Source organism: Aythya fuligula, chromosome Z (assembly GCF_009819795.1).
Source record: "Aythya fuligula isolate bAytFul2 chromosome Z, bAytFul2.pri, whole genome shotgun sequence".
NCBI lineage: Eukaryota > Metazoa > Chordata > Aves > Anseriformes > Anatidae > Aythya > Aythya fuligula.
In genome coordinates, this window is record NC_045593.1 from 1,122,466 (window position 1) to 1,137,001 (window position 14,536).

General features: G+C 47.4%; 1 protein-coding gene across 11 annotated transcripts in view; it reads left to right on the forward strand.

Moving 5' to 3' along the window:
* Window positions 1-14,536, forward strand: part of TCF4 (transcription factor 4) — a 173,493-nt gene that overhangs the window by 145,255 nt on the left and 13,702 nt on the right. For 10 of the 11 annotated variants that reach the window (XM_032206712.1, XM_032206710.1, XM_032206711.1 and 7 more), the window contains 5 exons: window positions 687-820; window positions 2,748-2,880; window positions 8,429-8,496; window positions 9,790-9,868; window positions 12,527-12,603. In XM_032206712.1, the coding sequence (XP_032062603.1) occupies window positions 687-820; window positions 2,748-2,880; window positions 8,429-8,496; window positions 9,790-9,868; window positions 12,527-12,603 (491 nt within the window). The remainder of the gene's footprint in view (window positions 1-686; window positions 821-2,747; window positions 2,881-8,428; window positions 8,497-9,789; window positions 9,869-12,526; window positions 12,604-14,536) is intronic. The other variant, XM_032206715.1, reaches the window with a different exon arrangement.

The window sequence follows — 14,536 nt, forward strand, 5'->3', positions numbered from 1 at the left end:
CCATTCTGCCTTTTGAAGTGATACCTTCTCCCCGATTTGCATGGAAGACATAAATCTGCCTTAAGAGACTGTTCAAACAGCGAGGGGAAGGTGATGCTGGAAGTGCCGCCGTTGCCTGGGTGTTTGAAGTGTAGAAAGGAGGCAGGGTTGTAGGTGAGACATCATCATTTTTTATTAGACCAACTCCCGGAGTTTGAAAGAGCAGGCAGCTCCTCCAGCCCACGTGCCTGTCTTTGAGGTCTGCTGCTTGTTAGGGAAAAGTTATCTTTTTTTTTTATTATTATTTTTTTAAGGCTTTGGCGTTCTTCCAGCCGAAAATAATTTTCGTTGCGTTATTGCAATTCCATTTCAGCACGGCGAGCTAAAGGCGAAACGTGCAGCTCGCTCTCCCCTCGGATAAAATTTGGGGAGCCCCCTTTTTGTAAGCAATATAACAACTCCGACAGCTTTTTGGGTGTGGAAATACTCAGAGTTTGGGACATATCTCGGCATTTATCGAGCTGAGGCTTCTCCAAAGCTCGTTAGCCCATCCTGAGTGTTTCATTTCAAAGGTCGGATTTCTGCCTGCTGGGGTTGGTTATAGGTGATGTGATGCTTTCGAGCCTGCAGCAGGACGAACCGGGGCGGTGGTTTGGAGGATTTGCAGCCTTGGGACATCCACATCCGTGTCCTCCTCTCTCTTGCAGATGGCCATCACAGCAGCGACCCGTGGAGCTCCTCCAGCGGGATGAACCAGCCCGGCTACGGGGGCATGCTGGGCAACTCTTCCCACCTCCCCCAGTCCAGCAGCTACTGCAGCCTGCACCCCCACGACCGCTTGGTAAGGGGCCAGGGGGACCAGGGTGGGCAGCACATTTCTGCCAAGGCATCATCTTGGTGATGAGTTCCCTTGCACAATTTTCCCAGCCTGTGCCGTACCCATTTCCACCGCCAGCCCTGATGGGTCACAGCCCCTGTACCCGTCCCAACCCCTCCTGGTGCAACTGGGAAGAGAAAAGAGCAGAAAAAGCCACTGTGTGGGCTGGTGCTGAGCCCACACAGCGAGGCAAAGCGGCCTGGGCTTTGATTTCTGGCAGGCGCCGTCCTTTGCCGGTCACAGGTAGCCATCCAGCAGTCATTTGCTGGTTGCAAAAAGGGATTTTTTCTCATTTTCTCCGGTACATCCTGATCTCTCACACGAGGAAGTTGCTGGGACTGATTCCATCTATTGTATTGGAATAGAACAAAATTGGAATTAAATCTGATTTGAGTGCAGCTTAGTGGATATTCTCCTAATATCACGGCTGAATTGGATATGTAGAAACGACGCTGGGTTGCATCAATCCAGCCCTTCGTTTTGCTCGTGTTTTTAAGTAAAGGAGGAGATAAACAAATGAACAGGCTGCTGAAGTGAAGCCCTTTTTCCTCAAAACGCACAAAACATTTTGTTTTTTCGATCTATACCTGTGCTTTTTGCTCCTGAAGACCATTAAAAAGGAAGAGCAGAGAGCACTGGTTCTAGGGGAGAAGCCTGTGCCTAGGAGAAACATCGCTTTAGGAATAAGGAGAAACAAACTTCACTGTTACAAACTGAAAATGAATTTGCAAAACAAATCTTTAAAGTCTCACGTTTAATGAGGGTAGCACGCTGCCATGCAAAATGAATAGGAAGGCAAAAGCAAAAGGGATTGCCTCAAAAACTGCTTAATCATGTCCTTCTCAAAAGCATAATTAAGGCACTAAGCAAACTTAATGTTGCTCTGAAGTGACAGGCATCTATTACAAAAATGGAGCATAACTTTTAAAACCCAATTTCGTCTAATTTGGTATCTACACCGGTGCTCATCCATCAGAATTAGGTAGCTTTTCCATGCTACCAGCTCGGGATTCAGGTCAGAGAGCCGAGTACCTTGGCTGGGCAAGTCTGCAAACGTTCTTGCATTTCTTTTAAGTCTGCCTTGATTCTGAATTTCTTGCTTTTGTAACACGTTGGGGGGTTATGAAGACTTAGAATATTTCTACAGTGTAAAATGAGAATTGATATTCCACCTATAGTCTCCAAAACGTTGGTTTTTTTTTAATAGATACTCCTATTTTTCCTAAATTTCAGAGACAGGGAGGACCCAGCTCTCTCACTGATGCCAGTCTGAGTTGTAGGTGCTCAGTGCTGGCAAAGCTCCTGTTAATCATCCATTCTGGGCATCTGGACGGGCCAAATCATCCAATCTTCTAAGAAAAAATCTTCTAAGAAAAGCCCAGGGAGGAAATTTTGGATGGTTTCAGTTCAATTCCCTGCAAATGTCCTTAACTTTTCGGTGACCTGTAGGGAAACTGCAAAAAGAAGATAGAAAAGCTGTTATTACTCTTATTTTCTCAGACACATCAGTGATTTTCAAGATGCTGTGAGTACAGGGAAGAGGTCCTGGCTAGGCTATATCCAGATCCCATGTTTCTCCTGAAATATTTAGCGATAGCGGTTGGATGTCTTCCCCTGAGAAACCAAAGGAAACGGAGTTTCCCCAGCAGTTGCATCCCCTCCTCTGTGGATATTTATGCATGGCAGGTTGGGATGTGCTGCCTCTTCTCCAAAAGCTGTCAAATTGAGGTAGAAAAACACCCTCCCCCCGTAGCCTCGTGGCTTTTCTTGGTTGGGTGAAGCACAGCAGCACCTGGAATTGGAGCAGCACGAGCAGCCTGCTGCCCTTTGTGTTCTCAGTCCTTAAAATATTGAAAATATTTCCTTTTTTTTTGCCTTCTCTTCGGCACAGAGCTACCCATCACACTCCTCAGCAGACATCAACTCCAGTCTTCCTCCGATGTCCACCTTCCACCGCAGCGGCACGAATCATTACAGCGCCTCGTCGTGCACGCCGCCGGCCAACGGGACCGACAGCATCATGGGTGAGTGCGGGCGGGCGCTGCGCCTGCTGCCCGGGGCTTCCCCGCTCTCTCCTGCCTCTTTTTTCTGCTCCAGGGCACTGTGCTGGTGCCAGAGAGCCCAAATCAAAGATACCGAGTCCAAGAGGCTCAGGGAGGTAGCAGGATGTTCCTGGAAATAAACACATCCTCAATGACCTCGCCCTTCTTTGCACATAGATCCGAATGCTTTTTTTTTGGTGAAATGAGGATTGCAGCCAAGTGTTTGCTTCAAAAACTGTGCAGAAGGTGGTCTGGTACCCCCGCTGCCTGCTCTTGGCTGGTTTTGAAGCCTGGTTTTGCTGTCCTTAGTGATCTACTTGCCTGCAGCAGCTCGGGAGCACCTGGTGATGCACCTTGTGGTCATCCCCTTGGGTGTTTTCCCCATTTCCCCGCGGCGTGGGGGACGTGGAGGTGGCAGCGTGTCCCTGCAGCGGGGACAGCCCCCGCTGACATCGCTCTGCAAAATCCAAGAGCGTGCATTTGTGTACTTTCCTAAAGAGTTGGCAAACACCGGGCCAGGCTTCAATACAGGAACTAAAAAATAAAAAAAAATAGTGCTTTGCCTGTATCTCAAAGAACAAATAAAGCTAATGAAATAATTGGTAAATAGGGAACACATCGCTGGACACATGTTTCGGATTACACACATGATTCCGGATTGAATGACGGGGAGCAGGACTAATGCAGCAAGAATGGAGGGTGGGTTCAACCATTAACACATGGGCATCAGATTTTTCAAGGGCTCTGAACAAAGCAAAAACTAAATACGGTCTCTTCTTAATTTGTCACTGTCTGAGAAAAAGGGATCCCGTTTCAGGGTAGTGTTTCCGCGCTCAATCTTGCCATTCCATTGAGAGTTCTTCCTTTACAACGTAGCTGCTGCTTCTGTGGGCACGACAGGCAGAAATCACTCTCGTTTTTGCCCTCAAAAGAGGCCTAATAGAGGCAAACTTAATTCTGCCATTTCACAGCCGCGATGCAGGCGCCTTACAGATAACAGAAAAAGATTTCGCAGAGGGACACAAGCAGGCAGGAGTGAGAATCCCGTCTCCTGCCCGTGTGCCTCAGTGCCTGAATAAATAAATATTCAGTGCCCGTGTAAAAAAATTCCTCCAGACTTCCATCTGGATCCCTCTCCTGAAAAGCAAAGCCAGAAGAGCAAGGTGAACGTGCCCCGAAGGCTGCGTGCGTGCTGCCCTTCCCCTGGGTGCCCTGGGAGCCAGCTTCTTCCACGAGGCTGCGCGACGGCATCGACGGGAAGCAGTGGGTAGTGTTATGCAAAGCGTTGGCTCTCGTTTTCAAAGGTCTGAAGCAGTGCAAGGTTTCGGCAACCAGTCACTGAGCGGGGCTCGCCGAGCGTATGCTGAAGGCGCTCGGTTGTAGCCATCTGATGCCCGCATTAATCCTGCGCGCTGCTTTCAGCCCTAATGACGTGTTGTTTGCATGACATTATGCACTGTGACATGCAGCTTTTCCAGGAGAAACATTATGTGCATTTCCCCTTGAGGCACTGGTTTCACAGTAATTTTATTACTCGAGCAGTCGCAGCGTACCGCGCTGCCTATTTTACAAGAACGCCGAGCTTCCAGTTACACGAGGGTGGCGAGCGGTCGCGCAGCCTAAGAAGGATGTGACTTCGACCCAGCGATGTCAGCTCCCCATGATTTGGGAAGATCATCAGCTGTGAACGCCAAGACGGTGCAAGTTTTTCCACTCCTCTTTACATAGACACATCATTCCCAGCCCTCTCAGAAAGCCCCATGCCAGCAGAACAGCCTGAGTTTGTGCTGGAGTTGATCCTATAAAAAATCAGGTGAAATTCTCCCCGGGAAGGCTGCAGCCGATCTGTTACACTAGATACTTTGCTCGATATAATTCCCCTCGTTGAGATACAGATCCCTGGGAGTTTATTCAATAAGCTTAAGATTTACAATCCGAGTCCCACCAGAAGGATGGGAAGAGGCTGTGCTCCATCATCCTGTCCGCTCGCCTTCCAGCGCAGAACTGCTCCTCGCAGAAACACGCTGAGAAAGTTTTAGGAGATGAAGGAGAACAAGAAAACGCGCTCTGCAGCGTCGTTAGAAGCGATCCATCAAAGGCTGCAGTCCTTTCACGCTGCCTTCGGTACATGAAGAGCTCGGTGAGTGGGGGAACAGCTCCCAAGGAACGCTGACAGCTCAAGTCCTGCCGTGCAGTCCTGTTCCCGAGCTACCTTCCACGTGGCTTCCCCCCCGAAAACTCTTGGCTTTGCAATGTGGTGCATTTATCCATTCATATATTGTTCTTTGGTGTTTTTTTTTTTCTCATGGGGAAGTCAGATTTGATCTCTTTGAACTCACCAAACTTTGCTTTCAGTATTGCTGTGATGTTCTGCACCTTCTTTGCTCCAGTGCTAGGTCAGTCCAAGTTTTAATCTGCAGTAAAAGTTAGGGAAATTTGTCTTTGAGTTGCTTGAGAGCTCTTAGAAATGTCATTTCATTCTTCTGTATTTTTCTTCTTATTGATTCATTTTAAAGCCTTTACATTGACACCTCGGTCGGAGCCAATTTTTCTGACTAATCCCTTTTAAAACACCATCCATCCCGTGGACGAAGCTGATGAAAATAATCAGTTCAGCATTTCTTCTGGGACCTTTTTTTTTCCCCTCTTACATCCTGCTATTGCATCATCATCTGACGAGCTTGAGAAAGTGCTTCAATATTAGCTTCCAAGCCACGAAAATAGTTCTTTTAAGGTATTTTTGGCCCCATCCGAATACACTCCCTGGCTTTTTCCTAGGAATTTTCTTCCCTTCAGTGTGCTGCTCGGGGCACCAGCAGTGCGGAGCCGAGGGAAGCATCCCAGTTATTTCAACGTGCCCCACGTTGTGCAAGCCGAAGCTGTCAGCTCGGCCCCCACGGCTGCATTTAAATAGCGTTTCCGTGCAGCTAAAAGGACGGGCCAACAACTGGGAGATATTAATAGAAACCCTCGCTTATATCCCGTAGCCATCCGCTGCGTGAAGCAGCGCTGGGTGTCACTTCTCTCATACACTCGACATCCATTTTCTCTGCTTAGTCCCACGTCCCGGGATGATTTTTGGTGCTGTCGCCTCTGAAACAGTTGGGCTCTTGCAGTGGACAGTGCTTGCTCTTCTTAATTGTTATTATTTTTTCTGTTATTCCTTCAAATGCGGAGTTTTCTTAATCACCTACAGGTTTCAGTCATGTCTCTTTTAGTACCAGAATAACTAAAAACCATAATTTCTGCGTAAAGCAGTAAAAATAAGCCCCTACAAGTTAGGTTAGCTATATTACACCTTTTTTATACACCTCAAGGTTAGCTATAGTGAAACAATCCTGGGTATTTGGGGGAGATGAAGACTTCTACAAGATCTCTGGTTATGTCCAGCGTGGTCTTCCCCACAGAAGGTTCCTCGGCTCCCTTCCTTTGCCCGTTTTCTCCATCAAAGCATCCGTGAAGTCTTTGAGGAAAAGCCAAATATTTGGTATATCCAAGGAATTCCTTTGTTTTTGACAGCAGCCAAGAGGCGAGGTGGCCTCTTAGCTGCAGTCCCTGCGCCTCCCTTCTCCCGCAGGAGCGGTACAGCTCATCTCATTAGGAGCAAGCAGCCTTCAGACAGACAAATGGAGGACTTAATTTTAGAATAATGCAGTTAGGGTCGCTTAGAAAAAGGAAAAAACAAGGCATGATTTACATTTCGATTCACAGTTCACTTTAGAGCGAAGTAACTGGATTTCTGGACATCTGCCTGGTTGCCAAACCTGTAGGTTGTGATTTACAACATTAAATTAGCTTGATGAGTTGGATCTCTAACTGAGGCCATGTATTCTTGCTGGTGCGCTTTCGCATTTCTGTGTTAGCATTTGGGGCTGTAAGAACTTCATACTTGCCCTGGCAGCTCGGCGGAGTAAATCCTAAAACTTTAGATATCGTGATTTCAAACTGAGATGAAATTACAAATGGGCTATCACTGCCATGTAAGCATATTTCCAAGTGTACAATAGTGAAAATAAAAGTGCAAATAAGAATGTAATGTGTAAACTTATGGAAAAGAGGTGAAAGAGGTAGGGACACATCATCCTCAGGGCTTCTTTAGGTGATTCTGTTGTAGGAGAAATGCTGAAACAGGGTTTTATGCAGTCAAATTAAATGTGTAGGTATTACATTTGGGCAGGGCGGAGGATCAGTAACAGCTGGCCTGGGGTGCAAAGGTCCCCAAAAGCCAGATTTCCCTACAGATTTCCCAACCCCCGTGGAGCTGCAGCATCGACAGGCAGATATACACACACAAGCGCATCCCTTCAGTAAAAAAGTTGCAGAATCGGTCACTCAGGAGGTACAAAACATGAAGCTTGAAGGCTGGCATTAATTGGGATGCCAGATACCAGCCCGGCCTTTCCATGGGTGGTGACTGGCTGCTTGCTTCTCATTTTCTCTTCGCCTGACTCCCAGTCTGTGGGGCCCGAAGCAGGAGTATTGATCACGCCCAGCAGTCACTCAGAGCGGTGCTTTTCCTTTATAAATGGCCCCAGAGATGCTGAAGCCGCTGCAACTTTCCGCCCTCGTTTTTCTTGCCTGCAATTTCCCCCGTGAACGGAGACGTTTCAGTCCTACCCCTCGAGGGTGAGGAATTGGTGGACGGTTACGCCACGATTTTTCTTCCCCTCAATTGCTTCTCTGAAAGGTGCAATCCTATCGCTTGAGAGATGGTAAAAAAAAAAAAAAAAAATCATTTAATTAAAGGTTCGCGCGGCGGTTTAAGTACAGTCAGAAGGAGCGCTTTGGAGGAGTCTGTGGAAATTAATAACGCCTTTAAAACATGCTTTGAAACGTGTACAAAGGACTAGGGTCACCGAGTGAATGGGGAGCAAACAAAACCCCGGGTAGCTGCTTATTACCAGCACTTTGTCCTTCCCGTGCGCCGAGCGAGGCTGGGGCTGCGTGGAGGAGCAGTAAGCGATCGTGTAATTAATGCCTGGCTCGCGGTACAGACGCAGAAGAGAGAAATTAGGCTCCACTGGCAGACTGAATTCTGGCATCCCCGGCTCTGGGGAGTTTATCTCTGCCGCCTTTGCTCCTGATGGTTTCGATGTGGAACATTGCCCTGATGTCTAAGTTTTGGGAGAGAAAAGCCTTGCTGGAGCTAAGGTCGAAGAGCCCAGAGCGCAGGCACCGAGGCTGAGCACACCCAAGCCAGGTCTTTAGCGTTAGGAGCTTGCACAGTGTCCATGCCTTTGAGCATCTTCGCTGAGTAACCTTTTATTTAGGGAAATGAAGCCATATGGCCCAGCACTGTCAAATACTCGATGCATTTTTTATAAAAGCAACATCCCGAGTTTATGTGTTATCTGAAAAAATGCCGCGTGAATGTGTTTGATATCTACCTTAGCAAACAAATTAATGGCAATTAAAGATTAATTTGATGTAATTAGCATTAAAATGCAATTAAATTATGAGTAAGTGGACCAGGAATAGAAACGGATGATGTCTTTCTGTCTGTTTTTACATTGAGTCTTTTGTTTTTCAGCAAACAGAGGAAGTGGGGCGGCAGGCAGCTCGCAGACTGGTGATGCGCTGGGGAAAGCACTTGCCTCTGTAAGGAAATATTTACTTTGGAATACACGTTTACCATTTGCAAAGTGTGAGCTTTAATCAGAATTGGACGCCTGGAGTTTGAGAAGATGAGCAGCAAAAGAGGAGAGACCTGGTCTCAGAGGTCACCCACTGGGAGTCACTGCCAACTGAGATATTACCAGTGCAAAACAGTGTTTACAAAGTCCTAGAATGAATTTTATGCTAGACTAGAAATGGAAAGAGTGGAAACCTTGGCCTGTTCCCATTCACTGGGTGACAATGAGCTGTGTCTTTCAGTCTTTCTCACACGTCATTTACTCGGGCAAGGGAGGTCTGAACAGAAATCGGCAGCAGGATTGATTACTTCTGTGCTACCGAGCGATCTGCAAACAGGATTCGCTCTAAATTTCCTTTGCCTTCAGCTTTTCTCTTTTTCACGGCAGTTTCCACCTATTGAGTTGCCGTGGTTGCTGTTAAAGTCAGGAGTTACCAGCTCTTACCGGGGTAACCGGGGCACGGCAGTTTTCCAGCTCGAGCAGAAGGAAACGCTGCCGTGCCTCGGGGTTTGGTAATTGTTGGCACGGACTGACTGTTAATAAGGACCACGATAGTTATTTTCTGGGCAGAGTGGGTTCCATTGAGTTCTCATGAGAGCTAATTTTTTTTCTCGCATATTCTTCGATGCCTCATTGAAAAGACGAAAAGTCAGACTCCAAGATTGCCTGAACTAACTGATACAGTACAGAATCCACTTTGAAGTGGTGCCCTGACCAATGGCACGGATGGCGAGCGGTGCGTGGCCCCAGGGACACCGCGGGGCGGTGGCACCCTCGCCGGGCACGGGGCAGGCAGGGGCTTTCTCGCTGGAGCAGCGGCCGAGTAGCTGGAGTTTGCTGCTGCAGATTCCCCGCTGTGCCAGGGCGACGTGCTCCGTGCCCTTTGCTTTATTTTGGCCGTTAAGGGATTTCAGCCGAACAAAAAAGCAATTTTCAGGCTTGCTCGAAGGCCTGTCAATGCCAGTCAATTCGTAAAGTAGTCTATACAATGAAAATGTGTACATCGACCGTGGCAGATCTGTGTGACAATCAGAAACCATCGCTTAATTGGCTAGTGTCTGTTCCCAGCAAAAGGGGTCTGTTGTCTAGCTTCCTGCATCTAATACAGTTTTGTCTTTATAGAAATATTAATATTTGAATAAGAGGCTTTTTAACCTGTCCTGCTTTCATTTAAATGAACTGAATGCATAAGAATTCCATATTTCTTTCTGCATCAGTTTGTGATGGCTTTAGATTAATTCTGTATCATCTTTTAAAGATCTATTCTCCAGATCACACCAACAACAGCTTTTCATCAAATCCTTCAACTCCTGTTGGTTCTCCCCCTTCTCTCTCAGGTATTGTTGTTACAATTCTATTTTACTGAACGTTTCAACGTATTTTTGGTAGGAGATGCCTAAATGAGCTCCTACGGTACTGGGTGTGCGACGTGCATCCAGCCAGCAGCACCGGGCCAGTGCTTTACCCACGTGCAGCACACGCAGGTGGCCGGTGGTCCCCCAGAGACGAGCAGAGTTTTCCCAAATGCTGCAGTGCCAGCGCAGAGAGAAGGTCGTGGCAGCTCGTAGGTGGATGCCTGTGCAGTAAAGCAGGATTTTTATGCATCCTTATTGAATTTCCAGCAGTGCCCTCGGGGTCTTGTGGCCGGTGCCTTGTGCACGGAGCCTGTCCTGTGCCATGGCCGTGCCCCCGTGGCAGCCTCGCCCCGGGGCCAAGAGCATCTCCTTGGACATTCCCCCATCCCCTCCTGGGGCTAAAGCAAATGCTGGCTGGAGTTTGATCCATAAAACGTGTCTCTGGACAAACCGAGCCCCCACGAATCCCATTGATTTATTTTATACGCTGTTTATAAAGCTGACATATTTCAACTAAACCCACTCATATTAATAAAAGCCTAAGCTTGAAAAGATCCAGAGGCCCAGGGTAGTTCTCATGAGCATCGGGAGTTTTAAATATTTATCTGAATATAATTCAGATTTCATAAACCCTGAGACTTTTCAGCTAGAGCAGTAGGCTTCTCCTCCCATACACCCACGTTAACGCCTTGGAGAAGACCTCTTGGCTTTCCACCCTGTCTTTGTGACGAGGTCTTTATCACAAGCAGCTAAAGCCTCCAGTCCCCTTTCCGTATGGGCCCTGCCTCGTGTTCAGGCCATCCTAAAAGGCAGCCGAGGCTGTGTGGGGTAGTGCTGCTGAGAGTTGTGCTCCTTCTCCATGGGGTACGAGCACCACAGCAGGCACCTCCCGTGCTGCCTTAAAATGGCGGCGCTGCCTCAGAGGCCTGGGCCTAACCTGTCCCCACAGTGATGGCACCTCTGGGGAAGAAGGGGTGGCAGGGAAGCTCGTGTCAGGTGGCAGTGTCTAAAGGAAGGAGAAGGGAGCTAGGTGATGGCCCGGCCTCTGGAGGCGGGGGTCCATGAGGAGGGGTAGGAAGACACCACGTCCACCTCCATCCCACTCACCTGCTCTGAAGGAGCGTTAACATCGGGGTACAATTCAGTCAGCAAAAGCCCCTACCTCCCTCAAAACCACCCCTGGCAGGACTGCCTGCCCTGTCACAGCCTTGGGGCTTCAGAAAACCCTTTTCTGCCCTTTTTTTTTTGGCCTGAAATCACCCCCGAGGTGTTAAGCGACACCCCGGCACTCTGAGCCGCGTTTCCCCTAGCGAGGCGTTGCCATTGTTCCCCATGAAAGGGTCCGAACCAAAAGGAAAAATATTGTGCTAATTTGGGCTGCCTTGCTTCCTGCAAGTTTTAGTGACTAAATAGAAAGAAGCAAGTGTCAAAATAAAGAGAAATAAGGAGTACGAATGCATTTAAATAAGAACTGAAAGTGTTTAGCATGCGAGACACTTTCCCTGAAGGATATCAAGGGCTAGTTAAAAATGATTTTGAAAGTAAAGATTGCTGTTCATTGCTCCATTCAGTGCGGTAGCAAAATCTCAAATAAAAGCTCCATGGGGACCAGAAAAAGGGAAGATTTAAGTTTTAATTAGAACTGACATAATTTTTACTTTTATGAGAAAAAAAAAAAATCATGCTGTCAGAGCCTTAAAAAAACGTGCCATGAGTTCCACCCTGGCCTATCTTAGTCCAAGCAAGTGCCACTCAACGTAGACATTAAGATTAAAATCCTAATATTTCCATCTCAAACTCTTAAGCCCATTTTATAAGATCGTTCAGAAGATGACTCATTGAAAAAGAAAGAACTTTATAAATGGTCTAAGCGTTGTGCTATATATAAACGCTGTTGGAAAAAAAATACTTGAAAAAAAACTTCTTTTCCCCGTGTCTGCTTTGCTTCTTTTGCAAGGGCATTTTTTTTTTCTTTAGAAAGCATTGCTGGAGACGAGGAGACCTTTTATTCCTGCAGCAGGAACAGATGTAGAGCAGTGGATGCAAACCAGATTTTTTTTTAATTTTTTATTTTTTGGTTAGACCTTTGGCATTCTGAACCTGCCAAACCAAATAATCTGGCCGAGGAGAGTGGCGACCTTATCAGAATATAATAGCATGTTGTGTGCGGTGCTTTTACTGGTTTTCTTTTTTTTTAAGATTTTGCAAATTTGATGATGGGATGACGTAATCAGTGGCACGGACTCCGGCTCGAAGTGAGGTTAGGATAATGGGCTAGTATGTGCCGGGGCTCGCGCAGAGGCCCAGCTGCCCGCAGCACCGCGTGGAAGTGCTGCTTCTCCTTTCCCCAGCGAGACGTTTCCTTCTCCTGCAGCCGCTCGTCGGTACAGCTGCGGAATCAATGCAGCCCTCTATGTGGAGAAGCAGCCTGGGGGAACTTTGTGGCCTGCATCTACGTGCTTTGCTACAAAATACCTTTTTTTTTTTTTTTTCACCCGTGTGTATTTTGGAAGGTCTCCATATGTCTGCTCTATAGTCTATCTGGAAATACGGCATTTACATGTCTACAAAACTGTCCAAAAAGTTTGAAAGACATTTTTGTTTGCATAGTTCTAATGGTAATTCCAATTTTACTATTAGCAGGCACAGCTGTTTGGTCTAGAAATGGAGGTCAAGCGTCATCATCTCCCAATTATGAAGGTCCCTTACACTCTTTGGTATGTTTTGATTAGTGACCTCCTCTGCCTCAGTATTTTACTTGCTGTTCTTTCCATTTCTCATCCATTCTTCTCACACAGGTTTTCATTTCGTTAGCAACTGCTATGCCCTCGGACTTGATTTTGCCACCCCTCAATTCGCAGCAGGGTGCCCCGTGCTCTAGCTCTCGTAGGCTGGTTGGAGCTGCAGCTGGCCAGGACCTCCTGCTTGCTTGCACGGCAGGGGATGCAGTACTGAAACACCCCGAAAAGGGAACAGTGCATACAAAAAGAGGGAACGGTGAAGAGGCAGGTGGCATGTGTTGAAGAGAAATAGAAAGCAGGGCAGAGCGTGGTCACTGTCCGTCAGTCCCGTGGAGCTGGGAAGTGAGAGCGGCCAGCATGGCAGCGATGGTCTCACGGGGAGAACACGAAGGGCTGAGCTTGAGAGGAAGAGTCAGGGGCCGAGCTGGTGATAAATGTTCATCTGACAGATAGGATTGAAGGGATATCAATAAGATTTGTTATCTTTTTTAATGGAAAGATTAAGTCACACATTAGGACAGAGGAGAACTTTAAAGAACCTGATATCCTCTGTCTGAACCCTAGCAGCTGGTTGTCGGTCTCAACTGCAAGTCTAGAAGGTTCCAGTGATCGGTGTGAGATGCCTGATGTATCATTGGGTGTAAAATCAATGGTGCTGAAGTTTTAAAGTGTCCTTAAAAAAGAGAAAGCAGGTAATTCCCAATAGTACAGTTCTAACCCACCTAGTGCTGGGGGATGCGGCAGTCCTGTGGATTTCACTGGAAAATTTCCAGGTTCAGGAGTTAGCAGGGGCTATTTTTTCTGCTCAAGCATGGAAATCCATCCCGTGATTGACTGTGATGTTTTCTAGGCTGTCTTCTGGAGGTTTTTCAGTTACCTTGTGTTTTGGCGACCAGTGGGTCAGTTAGGAGATTTGCTTAAGAGATCCATAAGATCCATAGATCCATAAGATCCATAGAGCTGTGTCTATTTTCGCAGCTGAAGCTCCGCAGAGCTCTGGGACTGTCCTGCTGAGCTCCTCTCCTATTCCTTGAGTGGAAATATTTCTTGGAGTTGTTTTGGCTGAGCAGAAAGACAACAGTGGAAGGAAGTAACTCAGGACAGCAGCAGCCAGGTTGCTTCAAGGAGCTCCCTGGTGCCGTAGCTGGCATTTGGGATGGTCGGAGAAGCAGGGAGGAGAGGTGGAGGCTCCTGGGGCAGAGGGAGGTGGTTGGGTTTCACAGACCTGGCTGCCACGAGGGTGCACCTTCATCCCCAGCACCAACACCAGTACCGTGCCCATGGGGTGTACCGGCCAAGGGCGAGTGCTTTCTGCTGCTGGCATCAGAACTAGAAAGGGATCTAGGGTGCGTACCTATAGGGGAAAAACCCGAGCAGTGTGAGGGACTGTGTGGCCTGGTAGTGTCTCCTCGTGTGTGATCCTGTGCCTAGATGGGGGGAGGAAAATCCCGGTTAGAGATTGACTCAAATTAGAGGGATATTTGTTCCTTTACTCCTACTTCTTTTTTTTTTTATTATTATTATTATTATTTTTTATTTTTTTTAAAGTATCACTAAAACTTTTCAAAGAACGTAGAGGGCAACATATGTACTGTAATGATTATGTTCATGAGGAATCATTGAACCTGTTTTGCCCATGAAAATCAAAGCTGCACTCGTGTTACCCATGCTCGCTCCTTCCCCGCAACGCTATTTGAAACGTGTCCCTGAGGAAACAAAACCACTCCTGTAAAAAAAAAAATAATAAATATATATATATAAAATAAATAAATAGTGTGAAAAGCGAAAAAAAAGGAGAAAAGGGGTTGAGAAGGCAGGCCTGGCTGCGGGTGACCGTGCCCCCCGTTGCCCCCCGCGCCCAGCCCTGCGCCCGCCTCCGCCGCTGCGGGGCCCCGCGGCTGCTGACGCT